At 45.4% G+C, this 27,261-nt stretch overlaps 1 protein-coding gene across 50 annotated transcripts in view; it reads left to right on the top strand.

Moving 5' to 3' along the window:
* TCF7L2 (transcription factor 7 like 2) overlaps positions 1-27,261 on the top strand; it is a 188,451-nt gene that overhangs the window by 101,174 nt on the left and 60,016 nt on the right. For 14 of the 50 annotated variants that reach the window (XM_057506330.1, XM_057506337.1, XM_057506336.1 and 11 more), the window contains one exon: positions 14,851-14,994. The exons of 34 other annotated variants lie outside the window; for them this stretch is intronic. In XM_057506330.1, the coding sequence (XP_057362313.1) occupies positions 14,851-14,994 (144 nt within the window). The remainder of the gene's footprint in view (positions 1-14,850; positions 14,995-27,261) is intronic. 2 more of the 50 variants (XM_057506331.1, XM_036898579.2) reach the window with 1 other exon arrangement.

Raw genomic sequence — 27,261 nt, forward strand, 5'->3', positions numbered from 1 at the left:
AGCAGGTCATCAGGGCTAGCCTATTTTGAGCTAAGAACCCATTTTGCACGTGTTCTGTGGACCCCAGCCGAATCCCAGGCATCCTTCCCGTGCTGTTGGCTGTGGCCCGTCTGCTGAGTCGGGGCCAGGCCTTCTGACAAAGGGGAGCCCTGCAGGGATGGTTGGGCTGTATATTTTTAGGACGTGCCATTGCAAATGCAGCTTTTATAGAGTTTCCAAATGTTAGGCTTTTATTATCATTATTTTTAAATTTGATCAAAGTCTTAATATTGAAGGTGAGGAAAGAATGCCTAAAAAAGTAACAGGGTTCAGGCTGAGATAGCTGCCAGTCCTCTCGCGGAACTGGCCTTCCTCTGAGGCTTCCTGTGGGAGGGGATGAGATGCAGACGTGCTCTCTCAGGTGCCTGCCGCGTCCCGGCACTGTGCTAGCACTTTACCTGCCCCTTTCACTGGACTCCTCAGGACATTTCAGGGTAGATATCATTGTTACCCTTGTGTGGGGAGTCTAAGTCTCAAGAAAGTTAATAGCTTACCCAGATACTGTCTTATGGACCTTCTATATGATCTCAACTAGTCCAAGAGACAGCATTTAAAGGTGGCTCTCAGCCAGGGGAAGATGAAAGCCCCATGCTCGCTGTGGCTGAAATGAAGAAACTGTTTTTTTGACAATAGCCTTATTGAGATTATATTCACATACCGTGTAATTCACACATTTACAGTGTACACTTCCATGGTTGTGGTATATTCAGGTTCTGCAGCCGTTACCACAATCAATTTTACAACATTTTCATCATCTGCCCCCCAAATCTCTGTGACCCATTAGCAGTCATTCTCCATTTTCCCCAATTCCTTCCAGTCCTAAGAACTGCTAATGTGTTTTCTGTCTTAATGGATTTGCCTGTTCTGGACATTTCATGTAAATGGAATCATACAAGATGTAGTCTTTGGTGACTGGCTCCTTTCACTTGGCAAAGTGCGGGACTTTGGAATGAAGCCTGCCCAAGGTGTCCTCTTAGCCTTGGCCTTCTGAGGTTCACTGTCCTTTCGCTTTCCTCTACTCTGCCTCGCTGTCCTATTGGATACAAGAAGCCAGAAGCTAGAAACGCCAAGGCAGGCTTTCTGAGTGCAAACGAGCGTGCTAGAGTTAGTAGTGGAATGTTGGTGGGTGAGTTCTGGGCCAGCAAGGAGTGGATTCCCCCCTTGCAACACTTGGTGACTCTAGTGTTGGTGGGAGAGGGTTAAGTGCTGCTGGAGGACCACTGGGAGGTGCAGGAGGGCTTCTGCTTCCTGGCTCCACTGGGCCGAGAGGATCTAGTCTCTGTCTTCTTTGATGCTGGAATAGACTTCCAGATGCAGGATGAGACCCACTCCAGGGGAGTTTCAGGAACTCTTGCCCCTTCTCTTCCGCCTTCTCGCCCCCAGGCTGCCCTACTTTTCTCCCCTAGTCCACACTTCGGAGGGGGGACTCTTACATTTTCTGTTCTGGGTGGGTTAGCTGTAAGGAATGTTATCAGTGTTGGGTCTGGGCATGAGACCAAACCTTGCTGGTGTCTGTACTGAAACCAAAGCTGGGCCCGAAACCGCAGGCAGGTGTGTGTGAGTTGGCTGCCGCGGAGCTTGCAGGCCTGTCCCATGGAGGTCTGTCCTCGCCAGCCTGGCACGTTGGGGACCCCAACAACGGGGATGGTGCAAAACCCGTCAGGCAGGTGACACTGGCATAGCTCTGCAGTGGACTGACACCCTTCCCAAAAGGAGTTGGTTCCCCTGGGTCAGGTGGGTGTTCTGGGGCCAAGTGGGTGCTGGAGGAAGTGGGGTGAGTGTACCTGTCTTTGGTAATGTTCCTCAAGGTGGACGGCTATTCAGACAAATTGTTCATAAATGGGAAAGTGCTCTTCAAATCACTGACTTGCTTATAAACTACTTACATAAAAAGGGAACCAATGCACATGTTATTCATGCTTCGAAGGCTGGCAGTGGAAATGAGGAGTTTTTGTGTTCAGAGCTGGTGACTAAGTGGCCGCTCAGAGCTTGGTCCTTGCCTTGATCTCTAGCCGTCTGTTGTTTCTTGCTTGCCTTTTGGGAAGCAAAGAAAGAAGAAACAGTGTGCTTCTCAGTGTACGTCATGGGAATAATGTGGGGGTTGGCATGGGGTCGAGGACCTTAGTGGTGTCTTAGGTAAAAATGTGAGACCAGGGTTCTCAATATTTGTTAACAAAGGCAGGTGTTAAAGTGCCGAGTGATGAACCTGGCCCCCGAGCTAGAGCAGCCACACTGTTTGCTTCCCCAGAGCTGCGTGTGGCCCTCCGGATGCTGCCCACTGGCTATGTTGCCACGGGCAGAGCCAGGTGGCCCGGCGTGTGAGATGTTCGGCCGGCAGACCCGCGCCATCCCCCACGGTGGGTCTCTCTGGCTTTCAAACAGGTGTCTTTCCAGTGGAACTCGAATACCAGCAGGCAGGGTTTTGAGCTCCCCTCCCACGTGGAGTCTGTAGAGGAAGAACCATTGGGTTATCAGTGTGGTGACTGTCAGCACTGGAAGCCTGGGTTTTGATGACCATGGAAGTGTTTTTGGAGTTAAATGTGTCACAAGATGTTCTTGATTCTTCCCTTTGGAGTTGTTTCCTACTCCTGTTTTCATTCCTGCAAGCCTTCCCGACCGACGGCTGGCTTCGGCGTGAGTCACCTAGCCAGACTGCCGCCCATCCCCATGGCCTGGATGACTCCTGGTGGGAGTTGCTGGCCCAGCATCCAGAAAACAAACCACACCCCAGGAGCGATGTGCGTGGTAGCATTTCTCCACCCCGGACAGGAGGCCCCGGGTCTCACGGTGGGTCTGGGGTTGGTACCGCCTGCATTCGGTGCTGTTATTGCCTCTCGTGGCCATGCTGGTGAGCTGGCCAGGGCTGATCAGCAGAGGAGCGCTTACCCGTGGTGGCGTAATGGGTGGTGGACAGGCTGACTAATCCACCAAAGGTCAGCGAGGGGGTGTTGATGCCAGCACCTCTCTTTCTTGTGCACAAACATTAACTTGGATCTTGTTGACACTCGGATGCTTTATGCAGAACATTCTGGATTTATGAGTTGGGCTCAGGCTCTGTTTTTTATTTTGTACTTTGAGTGCTTTTATGAGTAAGATCAGAGATAAAAATATCATTGTTTTGCCAACTGGCTACCAATACACTCCCCCCAGTTAAAAGAAGGAGTAGTTTTAATTTCTTAAGTGATGGGGATATCTATTACAGATCAGTAGATTACTAAGGCCCTGTGATTATGTAGACACACTGGGGATCCCCAGCCCCCATCTTCACACACATACTAAGGGTTTTTTTTTAATTCATAAATCAATTTATTTGAATTGATTCTAACTTTAAAATTTGTAGTAAATTTGTACTAACTCATAAATAACAGAGGGTGTTGAATCTTCATTTAATCCCAGTATCCCTCTTCTTTTTTTAAATTAGGGTATCATTGATACACAATCTCATGAAGGTTTTTACAACATTCACCCATATTATCAAGTCTCCCTGCCCCACACTGCATTGCAGTCAGTGTCCATCAGGATAGTAGATGCTATAGAGTCACTACTTGTCTAATGTGCTATACTGCCCTCCCTGTGCCCCCCTCATACACACACCATGTGTGCCAATCATAATGCCCTTTAATCCCCTTCTCCTTCCCTCCCCAATCCTTTCCCTTTGGTAACCACTCATCCCTTCTTGGAGTCTCCAAGGAGCTGTTTGGCTCCTTAATTTTTCCTTTGTTGTTAATACTCCACAATTGAGTGAAATCATTTGGTACTCAGACACACACTAATCTTTCTAGCAGTGTCACTTTATGCATTTGTAAATAACAATATTAAGGACAATATTAAAAGAGTTGTGGGGCTCTGTGGGACCTTGGTGCACCACCGAAGGCTGCACACTTGTCACTGCGGGACTCATGGGGATGTCTACGTCATTCCCGTATGTCTGTGGGTTTCCTGCTCACTGCTGGAAGATTTGGACTAGGGTTGGAAGGTTTTACTGTTCCTGTGAGCTGCCGCAGTCATCTGACTGCTTTTTCAGGCTAGGGTCCCTGCGTCAACCCATGTCAGGGGAACACTTTGCAGGCCAGTTACCTTACTCACCAGCTCTCAACTGGAGTGATTTGCTCTGTGGAAGACATTTGATGACATCTTGGAAGCACTGTTGGTCGTCCAGCTGGGGGCAAGGGATGCTGCTGTCATCTCGTGGGTAGAGGCCAGGGATGCTGTAGGGCAGCCCCCACCACAGAGAATGGCTAACATGTCAGTAGGTTAAGAAATCCTGCCTTAACAGAAGTGTTTATTGAGCTATCCACCCCCTCCATTATTCCTGAAACTAAAGAACTGACTAAGGAATAGGAAACAATATTGTAAAATGAAGGCATTCTGGTTTACAAATGTACATTTTGTCTTTTCCCCTCAATTACTTTATGCCCTTAAAAAAATCTTAGTGATTTAATATTCTTCCAAAAAAAATTAAAACTGCACAAACATGAAGATATAAAAGCTAGCAGCTTCTCCTGCTTTAGGAAGGTCTGTGATGCAGAGAATAGTCCCTGTCAGTTGGGTTTTGCTTGCTGTGGTCCAGCAGTGGGCTTAGACCCTGTGTGGTAAGTGCCAGAGATGATGTGAAATCATTAACTTCGCATTTCTCAAAATCCTAGTTTCCACTCACTTCCCAGTCTTGTCTCCTTTTTTTTTTTGAGACCCAAAACAACTCATCTTGCTTTTCCTAGAATACTGCAAGTTTTGTTTTTTTTTTAAAGGTACAGCCCCAGATTGCCTTCCAGACTTCACATTTTGCTTTCTAAACCCTGTTCTTAAAAGGAACCATCTATTGACAGTACATCATAAATTTCATTGCTCTTGCATGACATTTCTGGGGAAGTAAATGAAAGGTGTAAATTAAGAAAAGCAAGTGTTTGTGGTTCCCACTTTAACCTTCTGTTATGTTAAATGGCTTTGTTGAAAGAGGCTGTCACTACTCTTGAAAACTTGGGAAAATCCACAGCAAGCCGTGCCATTAGTTGCCTTTGGGAGCACAAGATGTTTGATGTGAAAATTATATGGCCACGTCTAATTGGGTGTATTTTCACCCCACCAGATAGCAACTCAGGAGATGATTCTTCCCCCTCCCCTGCTTTTTTAGCTAAATTGTTTAACCTGAATTTTATGCTATTAAAAATTGCATTCCAGTAATTCAAGTGCCATTTTTCAATGTCCTTTGTTTAGTAGCATGTCTTGTATGACCCAACCAGATGTCTAGATGTAAATTTCTAGATATCTGGCAAGAGCCAGGCGTCAAGCCCTCCCTGATTTGGGGGATGATGGCCTGTGACCCCACCGTTCCCGCATAATTGACACTCCTTCCTGTGCCTTGCCGAAACCCAGCCAACTAGAGGAAGGAAAACAGAAGTTCTCTGAACCTTTGCTTGCTGTAAAATGGGAATAATAATTCTTATCCTGCCTGTTTCCCAGTGTTGTATATTTGTTTCTAAGAAAATGTGCTCAGAATTCAGAGAGAAGGCAGTTAGAGATTATAGCAATTATGCCAATTGACTTCAGAATTTAAAGAAAATAAGTTTATTCACACCTGATATGGCTCACCCATTAAAAGTGTTCCATTTAGTGGTTTTTAGAATATTTAGAGTTTTGCAACCATCACCACAATCAATTTTAGAACATTTTCATTACCCCCAAAGAAACTCCATACCCATTGACTGTATCCCCCGCTCTCTCAGCTTATCCCCCATTGGCTCCCTGACCCTATGGATTTGCCTGTTCTGGGCATTTTTGTATATATAGAATCATGCAGTATGTGGTCTTTGTAGCTGGCTTCTTTCACTTCGCATGTTTCCAAGATTCATCCGTGTTGTGGCCTCTGTCAGTATTTCATTACTTTTTTATAGCCAAATATTCCATTGTGCAGCTAGGTCACATTTTACTGATCTATTCATCAGGTGATGGCAAACTTAAAAATTTTTAAAATATTACCCTATTTGTTTTAATTCTCAAAAGCATCCCTTCCCTTTTACTGGTGGTTAAGTGCTCTTATGGTAAACGGTACGGGACACAGATTTGCAAGTCCATGAGTGGTTTATGTCTTTGAACAAACAGCTCAACAGACTCTACCTGGAAACCAGGCCTCGGGTAAAGATGACTTCAGAGTTCAGGGTCTCCCTGAAGCACTGAAAGCTTTTCAACTATAGAAGGAGTAACTATTGCCAGTAACTTTTTCTGTTGGTTGGCTAAGGATTAAGGCATTACTTCCACTGACTCCGACATGTCCGCTTCTCCTTTGTCTTCATTTTTCCCTCAGGTGGTGATCACTCAAATGGCATCCAAAAGATTGTCATCGGATGAAGTTATTTCCAGCCTGGAGAGTCTTTTTGTTTTGCATTTGGTTTGCTTATGTGTTACTGTTTTCCTTGTTGTTTTTATCTGTTGAAATATTAAGTGGCCCAGGTATGTTTACATTCTGGAGATAGGAAAATTCACTTTGTCCAGATTTGCTATGCTGATTGCTTTATGCGCTGTGGCTGACATGGCTGAAGGCAAGGTGTTTCTCTGCTCTGGGTAGACCCAGCGTGGGTCAGCTGTGCTGAAATCAGTTCTGACCATTACCCTCCAGGACTGCTTTTTGGTGTTAATGTCCCTTAAGTACTTTGAGGAGAAACTTCAAGGAAAACCTGATGTTGTTCTTTCTTTTCTTTCTTGTTGGCTGCACATGTTAGACCTAGAAAGATGATTTGCACATTAGGAAACAGGGAACCCTTACCAGTCTGGAAGAGAACCCTGAAAACTATGTCCTCTTCGAGCCGTCGGAATGAGAATGTGTGCGTTACTACGCTGGGCTCCGCACCTCTCTGTTCAGTGCTGGGAAGAAGGGAGGGAGCAGGATGGGTTGACTCTCCCAGTTCATGTGTGTGCTGTCTCTGTTGCCTTCTGTATAGACACAATTTAGGATTTTTTTCTCTCTCTCAAGGTTATCTTTCATCTGTTTTTTTACTAACAAAGAGAGATTTTGGGGGTAGAAGAAGATAGAGACTTGGGTGGCATAGGGGACACTTTATCCCAGACCCCTTCTCCCTTATTCCATGACTCCAACTTCCCCTTTCTAGCTGAGAAACCCCAAGTGCTGTAGTGCTGAGAGCATTAGTTACCCAGGCTGGGTCTGCCCTGCTTAAGGTAGCGCTCACTGCCTTCTGCCACATCACCGGGGCCCAGGTGGGACCCATTACGGCTGCCTCAGGTGCGTGCCCAGTGACAACAGTGGTGGCTGCTCAATAGTGTGATTCTTTCTGGGGATGACGAATTGGGTCCAAGTGTCATTTTGGAGCCAGGAATGTTAGTGATGGAGCTGGTGTGGCTTCTGTGAATTCTTGTGTACCTGCCTATTCCTAGTGGGAGACTATTGCGATTGGTCCTGCTTGTGGGAATTCATTAGTTTTGAATATTTATATCCTTCCGTCCTTCCAATGTGATTTTCTCCTTTCCTAATGTTTGGAGGAGAAAGTTTATTCAAACTTTCAAGGGAGTAAGTTTTTATGAAGTTAGTATAGTGCATTTTAACCAAAATGGTTTGTTTTCATGAACAGTGAAAAGGTTTGAATAACATTTCTTCATAAATTAGCTCTCGTTTGCACAGTTATTAGTTACTGTACCACGAAGATGCTCTGGAGTTTGATGTTGTCAGGAAACATATTAGCAGAAAAATAGTATGTTATTATCTAAGGCTAATAATTGGTTTGCAGAAATGAGAAAAGATGTGTAATTGGGGCTTCTATGGCTAACAAGATGTGAATTGTGAAAACATTTCCAGGAGAGATTCCAGGGTTGTTCTAGAAACCTGTTATTTGCATCTTAAAACATTTGGTCTGGTTGGTAAGGGAGGAGGGTGCTGTTTATCAGCACTGCTTTCTTTTTCAGAGCAAAGCACTCCAACTTTCCTGAGTGGTGACTAGATCCCCAGACACACCCAGCCCCTGTGTTGTCTTTTTAGCCTCTCAGGCCTATTTTTGGCCCCTTGTCTTTGGTGTAGGAGAGAGACTGGTTTTAAAGAGAAGACTGCCTGGGAGACATTGCAGGTCCCAGTCACTCTCTCTTTGCTTCTTGGACTCTTGATTCTGCTCAGTGCTGCTCATGGTCCCCAGGGGCATAATGTGGACCCATGCTTCTTCCCAGAAGCCTCTAGGAGAAAGAGCTTCCCTTTAGCAAGACTCGTTAAAAGCACAGTATTACACTTACTCCGCTAGCTGGCTTCACAAAGCTTTCTGCACCCTGTGCTTCTCGGACCTGAGGTTCTGCCTCCAAGTCTCCCATAGCAGTCACTGCTGGGTAAGGTACACAACATGTGAATCAGATCTTATTTGTTCTAAGTAATTGATGAGCCTGGCTTTTCATGAGCTTGCTGACATTTTGCTTGTTGGAGGGATTACACCGTTAAGGGCAGGGGCTCTCACTTCCATATGCAAATAATGGATATGGAGGTTGCAGGGAGAAGCTTCACTTTCTGCCTGCTGAGGTCACCATGGAACTTCACTGCTGTCCCAGGAAAGCTGATGGGAGAGATGATACCCTGGTGACATCACTGTGTGGGTGTCCAAGGAATTAGGTTGGCCTTGGAAAGGACTTCATTCATCATTCCAGGGATGTCTGTTAGAACTTCATTCATTGTTTGCATGTCTTGGCTAATTTCCTAATACTGAGGTTAGCCTCTTCGCTTTATTACCTTTCATCCCAGTGAAGCCTTGACCTTCTCTTGGACATCTGATTGAGTGTTTAGTCAGCTAAGTAGTAAAAGCATCTCCTTTATTCAGAATTACCCAAGTAACCATTTCTACTAACTTGATCTAAACTCTTTAAAACTATTTTTTACCTACTTGCCTTTCATTGTTTGATACCATAGTGAAAAAAGTATGCTTTACTTCTAACTTCTCAATATTTAATATTGATATCGCAATATTAAATATTGAGAAGTATTTTTTTCCCCCAGAAAACAAAACAAGTTGGCTTATTAATATTTTATTTTAACCAATTAACGCCTTTTGAAATGATGCTACAAATTCCCATTCGTGATACCTTATCCCTAAAATATTTTTTCCTTGGCTACACAGCACTTTTTTTCTGTTAAAAGAAGGCTTTACTGTGTGTGTGTGTCACCTTTTCTCCTTGAACGTAACTTCCTTCAGTCAATATTCCTCCTTAGTACAGAATGGCCATGCCTGAAATTGAGGCACAGGGGTTTGTGTGTAGAGTGGTTGGAGGACCTACTGAATGCTCTCCCTCTGTTCTGCTAGGCCTACAGAATTGGGCCATGTTGGAGTTGAGCAGGACCTTTTAGAAGTCACCTAGCAGCTGGCACCTTCATGTGACATGACAGCACGAGCCCCATAAATAGAGGACACCCAGCTAATTAGTGGAAGTGGCAGTGACACTGAAGTCCCATGTCTGTCCCTGGACTGAGAGTGAGAGGAGGTGAACTGTGTTCTGTAAAGGCAGGTGTAAGGATGGACTTAACATGGGCTCCTTTTGTTTTCATTCTGTTTTGCCTTTTATTTGGGTCCTGGTCTCTTTCCAAGATGTAAGCTCGGTGAGGGCCAAGGCAGACTTATCTCTACATCCCTTGAGTGATTGCGTTTCATCTCGTGCCAGCTCTGAGCAGGGTGGCTCAGGGTATGGACTCGGGTGAGAGCAGAGTGCATGAGCTGGGCATTTGCCATTCTTGACCGTAGGCCATTGCCTTCCATATCTACTGATGCCTGCCTACTTCTGCCTGCGTGCAGGTGTGTGCATGTGTGCACACATAACCGTGCACAGACTCTCATACCTTGTCACTCACACAGGCTCACATTTTTGAAAAGTAATTGCGAAGAAAGATGTTACCTACCAAAGTGTTGTTGTCTTGGTTTGAGAAGAACTGGGCTTGCCTTCAATGACAAAAATGGTAGCTTGTATGAAGTCCTGATTACAGTTTCTTTGCATCTGGTTGTTTGCCAACATATTTCAAATGTGGTCTCCACCACAGTGACCTTACCTTCAGAGGTGAGAAATACTGATAGGACGTCCTAGATCAGCATGACCTGTAAAAGAGACCTGACCTCTTCCCCAGGTTATATATGTGTATGTGGGCGTTGGTTGGTTACTTGGATGGATGCTTGCTGTTGTTTATTTGTTTTTCAGTATCTTGGTTTGCACACACGTGTGTATGTGTGAGTAGATGATAAAGGGATATGGGGATTTTACCCTCTCACCAATTGTTAAAAAGTCTGTCATTTTACTAGTTTACTTCTTTCTTGGGATAACTATAGTCAGTGTCCTTGTCTAAAATGGATGTCTTATTCCTCCTAAGATGCCACAATTTCAAAATAAAAATCTTCCATGTTATGCCCAGAACCCTGAACTCATAGTTTTTAAAATCTGGGTTTTGGTTTCCTTTTTGTCTAGCTCTAGAGTCTTGGTAAGTCTTCTTATGTCTGGACTTAGAGAGTTAAAAAAGAAAATCATAAAGTATTTGATTACGTGATTTCTAAGACCCATTGCTTTTGGCAAGTATGATTTCTTTTAGAGACCCACAAATAACCTTTCCCTCTTGCTTAGAGAGAAAACACATAAAAAAACACAACCCAGAGACCACTAAGATATAAACGATGTGAATAAATATATACATATAGTGTATTATAAGAAGGGGCTCATGTGATGATGAAGGCTGAGTCCCAGAATCCACAGTCAGCCAGCTGGAGACCCAGAAAAGCTTCTGATATAGTTTCAGTCCGAGTCTGAGAGCCTGGGAACCAAGAGGGCTGATGGTGGAGCTCTGGTCTGGAGGCTGGCGGACTTGACGCCCAGGGAGAGGTGACGTTTCAGCTCAAGTCTGAAGGCAGGAAGAAAATGGGTGTTGTAGCTCAAAGGCAGGCAGGCAGGCTGGCAAGGCAGGAGGACTGGCCCTTATTTGTGGGAGGATCAGCCTTTTGTTTTGTTCAGACTTTCAAGTGATTGGATGAGGCTCACCCACATTGGGGAGGGCATCTTTTTTTCAGTCTATCAATTTTTATGTTAGACTCATCCAAAACCACAGAAACATTCCGAGTAATGCTTGACTAGGTATTTGGGCACTCCAGGGCCCACTCAGGTTGACACAGAATTAACCATCACACCCAACTTCTCTCAGATGAAATTTAAAACTTTTTGTCTTTTTTTTTACCCCCTGCCTTAGAAGTGGGCCGGGAGTCTCTAAACAGCCGACAGCTGTAGGCCAACATTATTTCATGCAAAATTTTTATCTCTGGAGGATTTTGTGTTTTTAGGGTTTTTGTTTTTTAAATGCTTTCCTTCTTCTATACTCTTTTCTTTTTTTTTTTATTTTTTCTGGCAGAGCAGTTTGTACTTTCCAGCTCACTGGGTTCCATTCTCTTGCATTAACATTCGAATATTTCCCAGCCACCTGTTGAAGGGGGCTGTAAGCTTATCAAGATACAAAATAGTAGAATACACAAATATTGCCACAATTTTTCCAGTGGCACATCTTGATTCTTGATCTATGTGGCCATCTCCAGAGTTGGTCGACATATCATATCATCAGGTGCAGAGGCACCAGGAAAAATGAAACCCACCACTCCCTCTGCCTGCCTTCTCTTTTGATATGCCACAGCCTCATAACTTCACCTTCCCAGGAGAAATGCACCCCTTGAAGTCCTCTGTCACAAACAAGCAGTGCTTCTGGAGAAAGCTTGGTGGCAGATTTAGCAGTGTTAGGTACTGGTGGCCCCAACTTCCTGGGGACCACGTCTTCATGTAGGTCAGAGTAACCAATGGCTTCAGGGGCAGTAGAGGAGCAAGAGAGCCAACTGGCAATTCCAGCAGGTGTGCATGCTCAAGGTCCCTCTCCCCTGTCCCAGAGACTGGCCACAAGCCACATATTCTTACTTTAAAAAGTACCAGATGCCTACTCCAATATGCTGCCTTTTAACAGACCCTTCATCATGCCAGGAGCATGAAACTCACGAGGCCTTCATTTAGTTTTCCTGGAGTGTCTCCAGTTTTTCCCATATTACTGCTTGATTTGTGGGTGGACAAACATTGAGGCCAGTCTGACTCAGGTGATTAGATTGTTCAAGTCAGGATTCCTGTCTCTTTCCTCAAACCCAGCTCAAGTTGGCCTGAGCAAAATGAATGTGTAACTGAAAGATCCATAGGTAGTATGCATCAGGCATGGCTGGATCCAGGGGCCCATGCATCTGGACACCATTTCCCTTCAGCTTTTGGCTGTCCTTTCCTCCAGGCTGACTTCATTTTCTAGAGGTAGATTCAAGTCCGGAGAGATCTTCTCTTTCCCCACAGTTCTGAGCTACTAGTTGTGGTCAGGGGATGTAATGTGCTGAGTATATTTGGACCAAGTAAACTTGCCAGTGTCTGGACCTGACCCACTCCACCTAAACTACAGGGTTTGTGGAGGAGGGATGCCTTCTAAATAATCCAGGGTACTGTTACCAGAAAAAGCATGAATGATTGCTGAATTTTCACTAGAAAATTCAGGTGGCATTTGCTTCCTCATCTTTAGGATCCCTTATAGAGTTTTGTAGTCATTAGGGGAGACTCACTAGTTTTTTCATGGTACAAAAAAAAATCTTGTATTTGTATATACTTTGAATTTGTTTATATGACATCTTATATCTCCCAAAACTTGAAATGGCTTACAAGACTTCATGTTATGCAAAAAGATTGGAAATGAATAATTAAGGACATTGAAATAAAAAGATAAGTAGAGTAGGCCCACACGGTAAGATGGGGATAAGGTTAATCTTGTAAATTCAAACGTGGTAGCTCCTACAGTATTGGTAGAAATGACTTGCAGATTTGACTCTGAGGTTCCCAGGAATGGATGAGTGTCTAGATCTTATACAGAGGGGTGTGTGTGTGTGTGTTACATTTTCTTATAAGCCACAAGCCTCTAGGGGGAGTATAGGCCCCGAGGAAAGGCCATGGGAAGATAGTGAAGATGATGAGGTCTGTGATAACCGTAGACTTCTTTGCCCAGCTCCTCTGGGGCACTTGCCCTCGGGAACCTTGCCTCTTTATTCTTAGCATTGTGAAGAAAACAAAGCGAGCAGGCAAGGAATTAACCCCCCATGTATTGCTGGGTTCCTTCCAAGAACAGTTGTAGGGTTAAACCACATCCCCTTTGGTGGGAGGCAGTAAAATGAGTCAGTGCTGTGACAAGGCAGAATAGGATTACCTTAGTTGTAAAGCGGGGCTGATCTCGAAAATGGACTCATGCTTGTCTAGTGACTCACGTTCCCGTTTGCAAACGTGCCCTGTGTAGAAATGCAGAGTCGGAGGCTGTGCTTCCCAGACGGAGACCAGAGACCTCCAGGGATGGGCAACTAGTGTTTCCTCTGGAGCTTGGGTTGCCCTCTTGCGGGTGCAGATCCTGGGGCTTCCAGCCCCGGTGGCTTTCTGAGTCCAGACACGGGACAGCTGCAGCCAGGGAGGGCCCTGGAGCAGCCCCGGTTTGTAGGAGTTGTGGTGTCTTCCCCTCTGGGGAGTTCCCATGGCCTTTGGATGGTTTCGATCCACCCCTTATGTGACGATTAGGTAATGTGGTCCTCTGTTATTCTAGCAGTGTGGCTGCTGTTTTATATATTTGTCCTGCATTTCCATCTATTTACTGTCTCCCAGAGTCATCAGTACCCAGTTGCTCATTCTGCTATTTAGTGAATATCAGAATGTAATATACTGGGTATTGCACTCACTCGTATTCTCATATTCTCAATCCTGAACTCTTACTCAGCATGAAGAAGGGTGAAATATGTGTTCATGGGGTTTGCCTTCATATAAAAACCTTTAAACACTAAGTGGAAAAGGTATACATCCATTATGATGAACATAAAAGGAATAGACATTTGCTTTTTTTAAAGACAATTAGAATGATATATTTTTGTGGTGAAATAGCCCTTCTTGGACCCCATGTCGCTCTTTACACCCCTGAATTCTCTGCCTCATTCCTACAGCAGGAGCCAACATCTGACAGGCAGGTGAGGCTACACAGCAGCCCCTGGAGGTGGCTGAGAACTGGTCCTTATTCCCCCCTCTGCCATTTACTAGCTGTGTGACCTTGGGCATGCTCCTTGACGTCTCTGAGTCAGTTTCCTCCTCTGTGAAATGGGCACAACAATACCTGCCTCCCAGGGCCGTGGGAGCAATAGCATGCACATTCCTGTCTAGAGCCCCAAACAGGCAGGCAGCCAAGGAGCTGAAGCAGCTCTCAGGATAAGGCGCTAGCGTGCAAGGCATGTACTGCCAGACCTCTCAAGGGGTCCAGAGGTGTAAGTGTAGTTGTGTCTCTCAAAAAGATTGTCCTTTGGCAGAGGGAATGGTGTTAAGACAGATCCTCAAATAGCTCTAGTGTTGGGTGGAACCATATATCACTGCATTTTTGTAGGGTAGAAATATCAGCAATAACATGGTTTAAACTAATAGAAGATTCAGTAAGGTAAGTAGAGAGAGACAGAGAGAGACAGAGACAGACAGAAGACATTAGGCCCAGCTCCCTGGAGGCTCAGAAGAAGGAGTGGCGGCGTCTGTGGGAATGATGGCCAAGTTGGGGAAAGCGGGCAGGGATGCAGAGAGGAGGTTGTGTTTCATGGGTCGCTGGAGGGGTCCCAGGCTGGACCACAGGGATGAGAGCTCTGGGTTTGTGCTGGGACCTGTAACCCTCCTCTCCTGGAGCTGGTAAGGAGTGTGGGACAGGGCAGACAGTCAGGCTGGGGCCGTGCACGGAACCGTGTCCCTCCTCCCGAGCCTCACTCTGTTCCCCTTTCTTCCCGGCAGCAGTGCCCCCTCCCTTGCTGCACTCAGGGACATGACTGTCAGCACCTCTACCCCCCCTCAGACTTCACTGTCAGCACTCAAGTCTTCAGGGACATGAAAAGGAGCCACTCCTTACAAAAGGTTGGGGAGCCCTGGTGTCTGGAGGTAGGTCTCGGAGCAGAACGACGGTATGAGATGAGCTAGCTCTGAAATGATACCACCCATCCAAAGTTTACCCGAGCAGGGCAGGGCCGGCCACCACGGTCCCGACATCCCCGTTGGGCCACTGTCACATCGGGTGCCGTGATGTCTGGGTGTACTGACCACTAATAGGTTTATCATAGCCATAAAAATGCCAGTTTATGAGGAAAGGGTGGAGGGTGGTGCTCCTGTGAACCTAAGGTGCCGGTTGCCCGGTAAAGGCCACATGGTCTCATGTCACGCATAGCTTCCATGAAAATGATGAACAACACATTATCCCATAGACTTGACCCCCGGGAACTGATTTCCTGGGATTTTTCACAGCTCCCAGTGGACAAGAAGTTACCACCTCAACGTTCCTTTGTTACCAGTTACTTAGAACTTACAGATTTTCTTGTAGGATTCAGGGCGTGAAGAAATGCTCCCTCCTCTGCCGTGATACCTTCCTGATGCGATGAGAGTAGCTTTTCTGGCAGATGTTGCTGTCCAAGGACAGGAAGCATCGTTAACTTCCTTTAAATAATTCAGTTTGGTGTCAGTGCCCTACCCAGCTCCATGCTTGGGAGCACCAGTTCTCTTCAAATGAGTAGTCACAAAGAATACAGAACATCTAGAACATGATTTCATATTCAGAGAAGCAAACATCAATGCGCAGAAGAAATGGAAAAGGACTTAAACAGCCAATGATGTAGTATTAATGCTAGCTTTTCTTTTTATAAGGACAAGTGTATATTTAAGAGCCAGTTAGTAAAGCCTTTGTCTTTTAAAGCATTTGTTGTATATCTACTTTGTGCTGGCTGCCATGCCGTGTGTTAGGGCCACAGGGACAAAGAACAGGGTCCTGGAGTCATAGGTGACACATGTACATGTCTCTTGCTTTCGGAGAAAGAAAGATGGATTAAATCATCTTAATAAACGTGCTGTCATTTAAGAGGTAGTAAATAGCGCTTTAAGAGAACTAGAGACATGTAGAAAAACAGAGAGAAGAAAATGCCAATGCCGCATTCTTTAAATATAGTCTCTTCATATCCAGATGCATTTCTTTCTTGTCATTCATGTGTCTAAGCTTTAAAAATGTTCCACACGATTGGAATTGTACCCTCTAGTTTTGTACTTTATTTTCACTTGATATAACAGGAAGGATGCTTTCATATACAATAATGTGTCTTAATTCTGGTTAGTGACTTCATGTATTGGTGTCTCATGGAAATCTTCCTGTCTGACCATTGCCCTTTGGCCAGATGGGAATAAAGCTGAGGACGTTTTGGGGAGTCTTTGGACCCCCACCATCCCCCTCTCCTCTGATGGTGCCTGTGCTCGGCTTACCTGGAGCCTGCGTGTGTGTACAGTCCCGGTCCTTTAGCTGGCCTGGATTTGACAGGCCCCTCTCTGTGTGGCAGCCATGGACCCATGGAAGCTTTTTCTCAGCAGCCCCGCCCTGGTTCGGCTTTTATTAAGTAGAGCTGTTCATTCTGACTGTGGATGATAAGGCCTTACTAAACACAGCTATTCCTCCACCAGGGCCTGGCAAAAGCTAACTCATTAATCTCTGGTCAGAGTTATAAAGTAGATAAAGGAGAACTGGGCACCCATTTTGAGTATGAGGAAAATGAAACAGAAAGACCTGGTTTCTTCCTTATAATTTGAGATCTGCAAGCGCTGATTAGATCCCTGGCGCCAGTGACTTTACTCATTTCTCAGCTTTGCCCTCAGGATAGGGAAACATCTTTGGGGAAGCACTGATACACCCCGATTCCGGGACGGGGTCTAAACCCCTAAATTGTGAATACACCAGACACAAAGACATCATTCACAAGTTGTGTAAACTTGGACAAGTTACTCAACTGCCCCGTGCCTCAGTTTCCCTGTCCACAAAGTGGATTCACGCATGGGCTGTTGTGAGCATCACATGAGTTGAAGCATATAAAGCAGGCGCTTGACCAAGGAGCTGCGTGGGGTCAGTCTGGTGCCGGCACCTGGCAGGATTCTTAGGGAATCCTGTATTGATGGTGTGTATGTGTGGCGGGGCAGCCACTGCGGGAGTAGCTCAGTTGCGCAACATGCTTTCCATACCGGTTTTTGTGGAAATTACTCATGGTACTTATTGTGTCATTCATAGTACTTACTACTTCAGGAATTATGGTGGTTCATGGAAATCCTGACCCACAGCTCAGGCGTGCTAGAGGTGGCTGAGTAGGTCGTGGAACCTGCATGCGATTGAAGTCTGAACTAGGTTTGAGTCCAGCATTCTCCCACCTCTGTTGGCAAGCTGTCTCACTCCTCTGTGTTGCAATCCCTGATCTGTAAAACGGGGCTGGTGGTGGAGTACCTGCTCATCCTGCTTCAGTGGACACCTAGGAAGACCCTTTGAAATATGATCAGAGTGATTTTCAACACAGTGCTTCGTCTGGTCCAGGCTTTTCTGTAAGCAATTTGCTTATAATTACTCTTAAAAACCTGACAGCAACCCTGAGAGCCAGGTGCTGTGATTATTCCCATTTTGCACATGAGCCACAGGAAGGTTAAGCAACTTGCTTAAGAGCACACAGCAAAGGCACAGAGCATTAAGCTGCTGTTAATGGAAGACTGGTAGTGGCCCTTGGCTCAGACCTTCCACGCCAACCGTCTTCCACTTGCTAAAGGAGAATGTCTTGGATCCTGTTCAACATCTGGTCTCCTCAGAAGCTGGGAGGAAACTTTTGATTCAGGACATCCTCAGTCCAGTTTTTGCCTTACTAGTACCACATTCAAGATAGTTTCTACCCCATCCATATTTAACCTTCATTGACCCTTCTGTCATCCTTGCGATGCGGCTTGATTCTATTTCTATTTCTTCAGCTGTCTTCTCAAGGGAATGAAGGTTGGTAGACCTGTTGAGTAAATATGACTAAGAAAGTCGATACCCACTTAGGTAGACGTGAGTCACTTCTTTCTAGTTAGCTATTCAGGTACATTTTAAAGCTAGCCACACAAAGTCATTATATTGGGGCTATTAACATGTTTAATAGTGACAATGTTAGGGTGTGACCTGTGGCATAAATGCATTCAGATAAGAAAGAAAGTGTTTTTTCCTGTAATTGCTTAGTCAATACCATTTTCACGGAAATGCTTGCAAATAAACTCGTACTAAGTTCTTTGTCTGAATCCTTCCCTTATTCTTTGCTTCCTTCCTCTTCAGGGCAAACTTTTCCTGACCAGTGGCTGGGCATTCGCAAGGTGCTGTGCCTTGTCCCTTCTGTTGTTTCAGTTGACTGACCTTTTTACCTATTTTTATTGCATTTTTAGGGATATGTAAGTGTGTGTGTGTACGTGTGTGCACGTGTGCGCATGTGTGTATTCAGGAGGCGTACTATTATTGGTAGTGGCTTATTAACCTCTCAGCTTACACATTTAAGGAGAAAAGAGACTTCTGCTAACTTTGCAAAGCCAGTCTCATAGACAGGGAGTTAACCATTTTGGTAAGAGGAAATGAAACTTTTCTTAGGTTTATTAGACCACATCCTATAAATCTGTGGCTTGTCTTGATTTCTAAAAAGCATGGCATCACAACCGAAGTTTTATTTTTGCTTGTTAGTCATTGAAGCAAATAGAGCGATTGCTTCATTTCCTTGGTACTCTTGTTTTTCAATATGTGTCATGTATGGAAAATCTGGATTTACCCAACAAAGTGCATTGGAAGAGAAGTATTTGCCTTATAAATCTCTGCCATTGTAACTTCGGATTAGCAAGCATTCTGGAAAGCTAAAATGTCAGATTGGTTCTCCTGCTTCTGATCACAGACAGAAGCAGGATGAGAAACCAGTAACTATACCTCTCAAAGGCAAAGTTAACTGTTTTGACATCCTTCCTTCCAGTCTTTCAAAAGATGTATTTTAAAAATCATAGGTGAGCTCATATCACATAGGCAACTGTTTTCTATTTCACGTCTCTTATAATAGAAACACCTCCTATGTGTGCCACAAAGACTCTTACAAAACTTCTAATGGTTGCCTGTTGTAGAAGTGGGTCTCCCTCAGGATGCTCAGTCATTACCCCAGTGCAGACAGACTGTTTGCAGAGTTCCACTACAGATAGTACGCTTGCATTTTGTGTGAGAGAGGGTACTAGTTGGAAGTAACTAAGCAAAGCAACTCTGGACATTCCATAATGCCTTCGTGACGTGTGTCCCCATGGCCTAGCACACATAGCCCTGGATAATTCTGTGTAAGTGGACCAGCAAATTCACCCCTTCCCCAATTGTTCTCGGGGGTGGGGTGGCTAGTGGGACCACCCGCATTATTTTGTTACTTTTCCTCTCTCTCATTCTTCATTTGCAGAGCTTCTTTGTTGAATTCCTCTAGACGAAATGAGTGTGTGAATTTGTTCTGCCAATTACCCATGCTGGTGGTATAAATGGACACTACGGTGCCTAACTTGGAATTTCTAACACCCCAGTGAAGTCACATTCCCAGCGCATCGTGAACCTGATGTAGTCCCCCATGCTTACTGACGTAGAGCCCCCTCTGTGATTGACACAGCTTGCACACATCCTGTGCAGTGCTCACCAGCAGGGAAACAGGCCCAGAGAGGGAGAGGCTCACTCCGCGCCCTGTATCCCATCCTGTTTGCTATTGCTGCTCCTTGGACTGTGAGCACGGTTCTTTTTTACTTTTTACACTTTTCTCCTACCGCGTGAAGCTGTTAGCGAGCAGGAAGCTCAGGGAGTGTGCCTGGAGGTCTGCTAAGGAGCTCCTCCATGTGGAAGGTGAGGGTGCCCTCCCACTCTGTCCAGGCCTCTTGGGCCACCTGACATCACCAGGACGCCACAGGCTGTCTCATGGCTCTTATCTTTGTGACTACCTCCCTTCTCCCCATTCTTTGTGCGTCACCTGTTTTCTCTGTGTCCTGTGTGACAAAGGTCATTAATAGAGAAGACGCGGGCTTTTGATGCGTGACATGTTGTCACCTGCAGTTAATTGTTTGGGCCCTCCCTTTTTGTAATTCTGTGAGGTGACAGATCACTTTTGAATGGGCTAAATTGTGTCAAGCAAGAGCTTAAATTAACCTTAAGACTTTTTATTCCTTACACTTGGCCAGCACTTGAACAGAGGGAGTGATGCTTGTCACTACTGGTTTTGATGTTCTCTGTCCCATCAGTCTGTCTTTCTTTCTCTGTTGTGGTATCTCTGTTTCTCAGAATACTTTCCTATTATCAGGGACTTTAATGATGTCAGTGAGGTAGGTACTTGGAGCTTGGGAACAGAGAGGAATCATATTTCAGCTAAGACTCTGGAACTTAATTTACTCATTTTTATTAAGGGCAATTACTGTCAGGTAAGCACAGTAGAAGATCTCAGTTTTAATCCTTCCTTATCAGGCCAGTCCTGGGCACCTTATTTGAAAGGTATTTATTGCATTAGTTGATGATACTATGAGCCACATCATCTTTCATCCTTTGCTCCACTCTTTCCCAGTTTTCTCCACCCTATCTCTCAAAGTCCATTTCAAGTCTGTTTGCATTAAAAATGGAATAGGGAAAAATTTTCTTCGATTAGGTTTGGAGAGCAAGGTGGTGAAGTGTCACATGTCCCCTATGAAGCCAGGTTCAAATTTTGGTTGTCCTTTCCCCATCCTGGATTTGAAAATGAGGAAGGAGGTGGCCTTTGCGCAACCATGGAGTTTTTAACTCTTTGTTACCAACCCCCTGGGGTATTTGTGTTTGTCTGCGTGCACACGTCTATCTCCGGGGCCATGTTCCCCAAAGTGTGCTCACAGCTCAGCCACCAGTGCAGCAGAAGAGGACAGTTTTTATCAGGAAAGGTCTAATAAATGAGAGGACTATTTGTGCCCAGAGTGAAAGTTTCTGTTTTGGAAAAGCCAGTTCCTTCCGACAAGGGAGGGTGGGAACAAGGAAGCAGCTGAAGACGCTAGAGAATGAAGAAGTGAGAGGCAGGGAGTCGGGAAGGAATGGGGTGGCCAAAGGCCACACTGCTGCCTGGCCACTTATTTCCCAGCCCCACCAGTCCCTTGGTCTGCCAAGCTTCGCCTGAGCCCCTGCATCACAGCCCTGTGCCCTGGTGGTGGCCTCTTGCTGCTTAGGAAAACAGAATTGGCAGGAGATGAACGTGAGCTGCAGGCTTGGGGTCGCAGGGATCATGGAAGCTCTCAATCACGACCCGCTCAGCCTGGCTCTCCCTGCTGGGTTTCTGGCAGGCCTGGTGGTTCGCCCGCAGCCAGTGTGACAGGTGAGGGGCCCACTCTTCCCTGGGAAGTGAGAAGCCCCTCCACCAGAGAGTAGAAGGAACACGTACCCATCTGGAAGGCGATCTGGTCTGTTGGTTGTTCACAGTTCTGTGTCTTGGACAGGTTTCCTCTTTTCAAGAACACATGAGAAAGATGGGTGGAGGTGGGAGGGAGCAGACAATTGCTTCCAGCATCTTTTATGGGTTTCAGAGATACATGCAGTGCTGAAAGGGAAGGGAAACCCTTTGGTCCCTTCCTATGCATCAGGCAGGTAGGGACGGTAGTGTCTGGGCATGGACTCCTAGCTCTCGTCAAGTACGGCATGTTCACTCCTAAAGAATGGGACCCTTGTTGCTCGTTAGCCCTGTCTGCTTGGGATGGTGAGATGTTCTCGACACAGGCTCCAGTGGGGGGGCATTCCTCACTGCTGTTTTGTCAGCTTGGGTCTCCTGCAACTGTCTGTTCTTCAGATTCGTGCTTACTGCATATGCTTCTGTGTCCCTGGTTATAGGTCTGGGGACCAGGTTTCTTCTGAGATGTGGGATTAAAAAAAAATTATGTTTTAAAATACATCCTACAACAAAATCGACCTTTCTTTTGGTCTGCTGTTCTAGGAATTTTGGCATAAATTTGTATCAGCGCCACCACTGCCAGGATACAGAACAGCTCCCTCACCTTATCCACACCCTCATGCTGTGCCCCTTTTAGAGTCACAGGATTTGTGGGTTTTATTTTTATCATTTTTACCATTTGAAAGGTAGTGTTGACTTGATTCATCTCTCTTATTAAGAGGTCAGTTTTTCATCAGAGTCCCTGCTGTGCTCTTTCTCCGGCACAAGAGATATCTTCATTGCATCTTGGTTATCAGCTGGTTAGTTGATGGTCTTGGTTGGTTTTTCTGTTTTTGTACCGGCTGCTCTTACCTGCACATTCAGGATGCTCGGGGGGCACTTTGTGGCTTCAGGATAATTCTGACAAATTCTGACAATAGCCAGAGAAAAATAATTCCATGAGTAAAGTTTGTTACTATTAAGCCTACAGGTAGCAGAGTAAAACAAAATGACTTCTGGAATATTCTCCTTTGAATTGTCTTTATTTTTTCTTTCCCCAGATGTCAGGACAGATAATCAAGCTCTGGGCTTAATGTGTAAAACGAAGATGGTGCATTATCCATAGATTTTGTTGACCAAGCGTGGTTCTGTCAGACTGTCCCCACTTGTGTACTTAGGTGAAACCCGGAGTCCAGAGCTTAGGGCACCTCAGGTGCTTCCACAATCATCAGTGTGTCCCCACCCAGGTTCTGGGACAAGCTGGTATGTGCATGGGGAGACCAGAGCTGCCATTTCCCCTGCTGTGGTTCAGAGCTTAAGCTTTCATATGGAGGAATGAAGTGCAGGGACATGTGTGGTGAGGATCCCGTGTGTCAGCCTGTCTTCCCCTTGGGAAATGAGGAGAGGTGACCTCAAAGGCCCCCAGCTCAGTGTCACACTTGACTGAGCAGTAGACGATGCCTCTGCTGTGGATTTTGCTGGGGAAGGCAGCAGCAATCGCGCACATGTAAATTCTCGTGTAATCTAATTCCTGTCTTTGTAATTACTTGGAGACTTGCCATTGCAGCCAATTGAGAAGTGAGAACAGTGACCCAGGGCCGAAAGCAGAAATTGTAGGGAAGGCGACACCCAGAAACACAGCTGTAGCTTTCCTGGCTTTCTGACATCCCAAATCACTTTACTGTCAGGGAAAAGAATGAACTGCCTTCTACAAAAATACCCAAATTTTCTCTGCCTGTACCCCCTCTCCCTGCCTCTGTCTTGGGCTGAAGGAATGTCTCAGAGTGTGGTAGAGTCAGGGGATCGTGATTTAGCTTCAGAGGAGGGAGTTTTGCTGATGAGAAGCTCCCATTGTCTGGCAACAGGTTTCTGTAGAGGAATGTCCTCCACGTGGAAGAAGAATGGTTTTCCTTTGGAGAAAAAAAAATATCACACGCTAAACAAAGCAACACAAGTGCTGGTACCTGGGCCAAAGTGGGGAACAAGTTGCTTTTCTACATCCTGACTGAAATGATAGGGGCACTTTAGAAAACCATTGGTGGCATTATTTTCACAAGTGGTTCAAGTGTGACTTGGGGCCTGGGTGCCCAAACTCTGGAATATGCCTCTGGAAGAGCATGCAGAATGATCAGCTCCCCTCTGAAAGCGCTCACCATTTGTCTGACGTCGGAAACATGATATCATTTCTACAAACACCCACATGAGAAGGTGTTTTTTTTAACTTGGGTGGCAGATTGCATGTTAGGGCACTAAAAGATGAAAGCACTAAATACTTGCTTTAGGAAAACACAGTGAAAGAGTCTCTCATCCTCCCAGCTGAAAGCTGATGGACTTAGAATTCCATTAACAAAATTGACTGTCTGCAGTTAAACTTAGTGCCACCCTCTGGGCATGATTAACAAGTGGAGTAGAAAGCAAAGGTTGGGCAGTGGAGGAGGACTGTGCTGGATTCGTTTTCAAGGAGTGAATGGGGCTGTTGCTTTGAAATTGAGGTCCAAGTTAACCAAAAGAAATTCTTTCTTCCATGTCAGTGTCCTCCTTCATCTTCAATAGAGTGGTCTTCTCAGTGGATTTCCTTTCCACTCAGAAGATCTATTTGTTATTCCCTCTTTCAGATTTAATGATAAAGTCATAATTCTTGCAAGCCTGTTGGCATGAGATACTTTGCCTCAAAAGAGAAAACGTGGTTTTGGTACTTGGTTATGGTTATTGCAGAGTCTGTTTAATGGAATGATTAAGAGCCTGGGGTAAAGAATCCATAAATGCAAGCTCTGGCTTTGCTACTGGCTGGCTGAGTGACCATGCACATCTTACTGAAACTCATTGTCTAGGCCTAAGTTTTTTCATCCACAAAACAGGAAAATTTTTATATCTAATTTTATTTATTAGGAGATTTCAGTGAATTAATGTACGTAAGGTAGGTGGTGTATATGGAACTCAGTAAACGTCTGTCAACATTAGCTCTTATTTATTCTCAGTGGGTATTTTTTAATTCATCAGTTTGGTGTGGGAAGAAAGGAATCTGAAGGCTGGTCCTGGTGGAGGTGTGGTTTAATACTAACAGTATCTACCATTTACTAAAAATCTGCTGTCCGTCAGGCGTTGGGTTCAGTCTTGCATAAATACATTCTTATTTCACCCTTACAACTACTCCATGACAGGAAAACTAATATTATTTCAATTTTATATACAAATAAACTAGCGGTAACATTTATTGAGTGCTTTCTATGTACCAGCTCTGGTTTAAGTGGTTTTTATATTTTAAGTCATGCAATCTCACCAGTAGGTAGGACCTACTTTCCCTGATTTTAAAGAGAGCAAAACAATGGCACCAAAGTTTAAAAAAAAAAAAAGAAAGTGTCCTTGATTCCACGAAGAGTAATCGGTTAGAGCTGGGATTTGAAAGCTGGGTCTTTATATGTTTGCATAGCCAGGGTGCTCCCCTCCTCATCGCATTGCCACCCTCTGTTCTGTAACGTGTGGATGGTCCCAGTTCACTGCGATCATGTATGGGAAGCATTGACACAGATGCTCTCCAGATTTGCTAGTTTATGATAGTTGTGAAGAAAAATCTTTATTACCGGAAGTTGTGGCTTCTGAGTCTCTTGGCAGTTGGAAGCATAGATTTTTGTTTTGTTTTGTTTTGTGTGTGTGGTTTTGTTTTTTAAATAATTAGAAACAGTTAGACTCTTGTTACCACCCACAGTAAAAATTGCTTGGATCCCACAAAATAACGAAGAACAAAAATGAGGCCATTTGGTAGAATGATGAAAACAGGGCTTGAAAGAGGAAGGCTCATTTTAGAGGGTGAGCTTTAGAAGCATAAATGCTTAGGGGTCCCTTGTTTTTTACCTCCCCCTTTGTCTGAACTCAGAATCAAATAATATTGAAGTCGGCTGCTGCTGATGGGAAGGGAGTATGCCCGTGATGGCTCTGGGAGGAAACCCACATTTTTTTATACTTAATTAATGGTATGTCTTTTGTGTGAGTGGGTGTGAGAGAGCATAAAGCATGGATTTGCACAGCGTGTGGTCCTTTCTGCTGCATTCCGCTACCCATGGTGGTGGGTTAGCTTAGGATGAGCAGCAGGAAGGGAGGAAGCCTTACACAGCCTCCACGTTTCCGTTGTGTGGACTGCATGCATGACGGAGGCAGGAGCAAGCCAGGCCTCTTTCCAGGTCAGGAAGGCTGAAGCAGTGTAGCTGGGGCTCTTAGTTTCTTAGGACTATGCTCTAATTATTCAAGGTGGGCCCCCACTTCTGTGTGAGTAAATTTGGTGCCCTTGCATGTATGTCCTTCCTCTCACTCACTGCCCTCCTGAGATTGAAGATGACCCAGGTTTTGAGTTGATGATGCCTTTGGTCAGGTCAGCTGCCTGTCTATTGAAGATCCTTAAACCCCACTCCCATCCCCACCAAAACCTTCCTTAGAGTTTCAAGACTGTTAGTGGTCACATGGATGAGAGCATGATTTCCTAAACCTCTTGGGAGCTATAAGGATTTGCCTTTGTAAAAGAAGGGACATCCCATCCCACTGGAGGGGTGTCTCTCTGTGTGTCCCATTTTAAACCATATTGCTTTTGACTTCTCTTCTATGATGAGTCCCAGGCAGCCTCCTCTTGCCATCCTGACTTGTTTAAATTTATGGGTTGTTGGCAAGCAATTTTTTGATGCTATTCTTCTGATAGCCAGAGGCCTACATGCCTTGTGGAGCAGTGCCTGAACTTAATAGATGTCATCTGGACACCAGGGAGGGGCATTGCAAAGCACTGGGGGAGAAGTCTTAGAAGTGAGATTCTATCCCGAATGCTGCAGTCTCCCAGCCTCTTCTTTATCCCTTTCAGGGCAATGCGTTCAGGGAGTTTTTTTGTTGGTACCACAGTGTTGTGTACTCTACCCTATAATTTTAGGTAAAAGGGTGCAAGTGTCCTAATGGACTTGTAGACAGCCTAAAAAAGTACGTGGTAAGCTCCGCTTTCAACTTGATCTTGACCGTCTCAGCATCATTGGGCTCTCTTCCTGGTTTTTACAATGCCTGAAGATCTGTCCATATGTTTTGTAGCGCTGGGTAACATTCTAGGGACACTTACCCACATTTTTTTATACTTAATTAATGGTATGTCTTTTGTGTGAGTGGCTCTTCTGGCTGTCTGGGGACTTGGTTCCCAGGCCAGGTTCTACGGTAGACGAGGCAATACCATCTTATTAGCTTGGTAGCTGAGGATTAAAGTTATGGAGTGAAGCAGGTGAGTCTTTCAGACCCTGCTCATTCAGACGTCAGACTTCTGACTTCTGACTCAACAGCTGTCACAAAGGCCATTAACTCGACTTTGTGGGACAGGCGTGTAGTCTCCTGTTACTTCTTCTGGACACAAATTATGAAAATGCCTGAAACACAGGTCTCGTGAACTCTCAGGATGACCTGACAGGAACACCGGCTCTTGGGACAGCTGGAGCCCATTTAGGACAGTGTCACCCAGCACTGCCATGCGAGGTGCCGTCTGGTGCCGGGGAAAGTGTGTGAGTGAGGTGCGTTGAGTCCTTTCCTCAAGGAGGGCAGCATCCAGAAGTGATAACCTGAGTCCCTGGGAAGTTCTGCTCCCTGTTGGTCCTCCGCCTGGGGCCTGCCCCTCTCTGAAGCCCCATCAGCAACAGTCACCCCAGAGCTCCGGGGTAACTCCGAACACGCTCAGTACTTGGTGCCTTCCATCTTGGTGTTAATACAGTGAGGGGGTCATGGAAAGCCACGGTAAACAGGGTGTTCTGTGGGCACGTCCACACACAGAGTTTGGAAATCTACCATGGCTGCAGTTCTGACCACAGCCTGGGTGCTGCCAGACCCATTTCTCTATGTCTTCACTCCTCACTTCTGCCTGGTGACCAGGATCCTCTTGGTCCCCCTCTCCCTCTCCTCCATTCTGTCCATCTAGTGGGTTTCTCACCACATTTCTGTTTTTGTT

Source organism: Manis pentadactyla, chromosome 8 (genome assembly GCF_030020395.1).
Source record: "Manis pentadactyla isolate mManPen7 chromosome 8, mManPen7.hap1, whole genome shotgun sequence".
NCBI lineage: Eukaryota > Metazoa > Chordata > Mammalia > Pholidota > Manidae > Manis > Manis pentadactyla.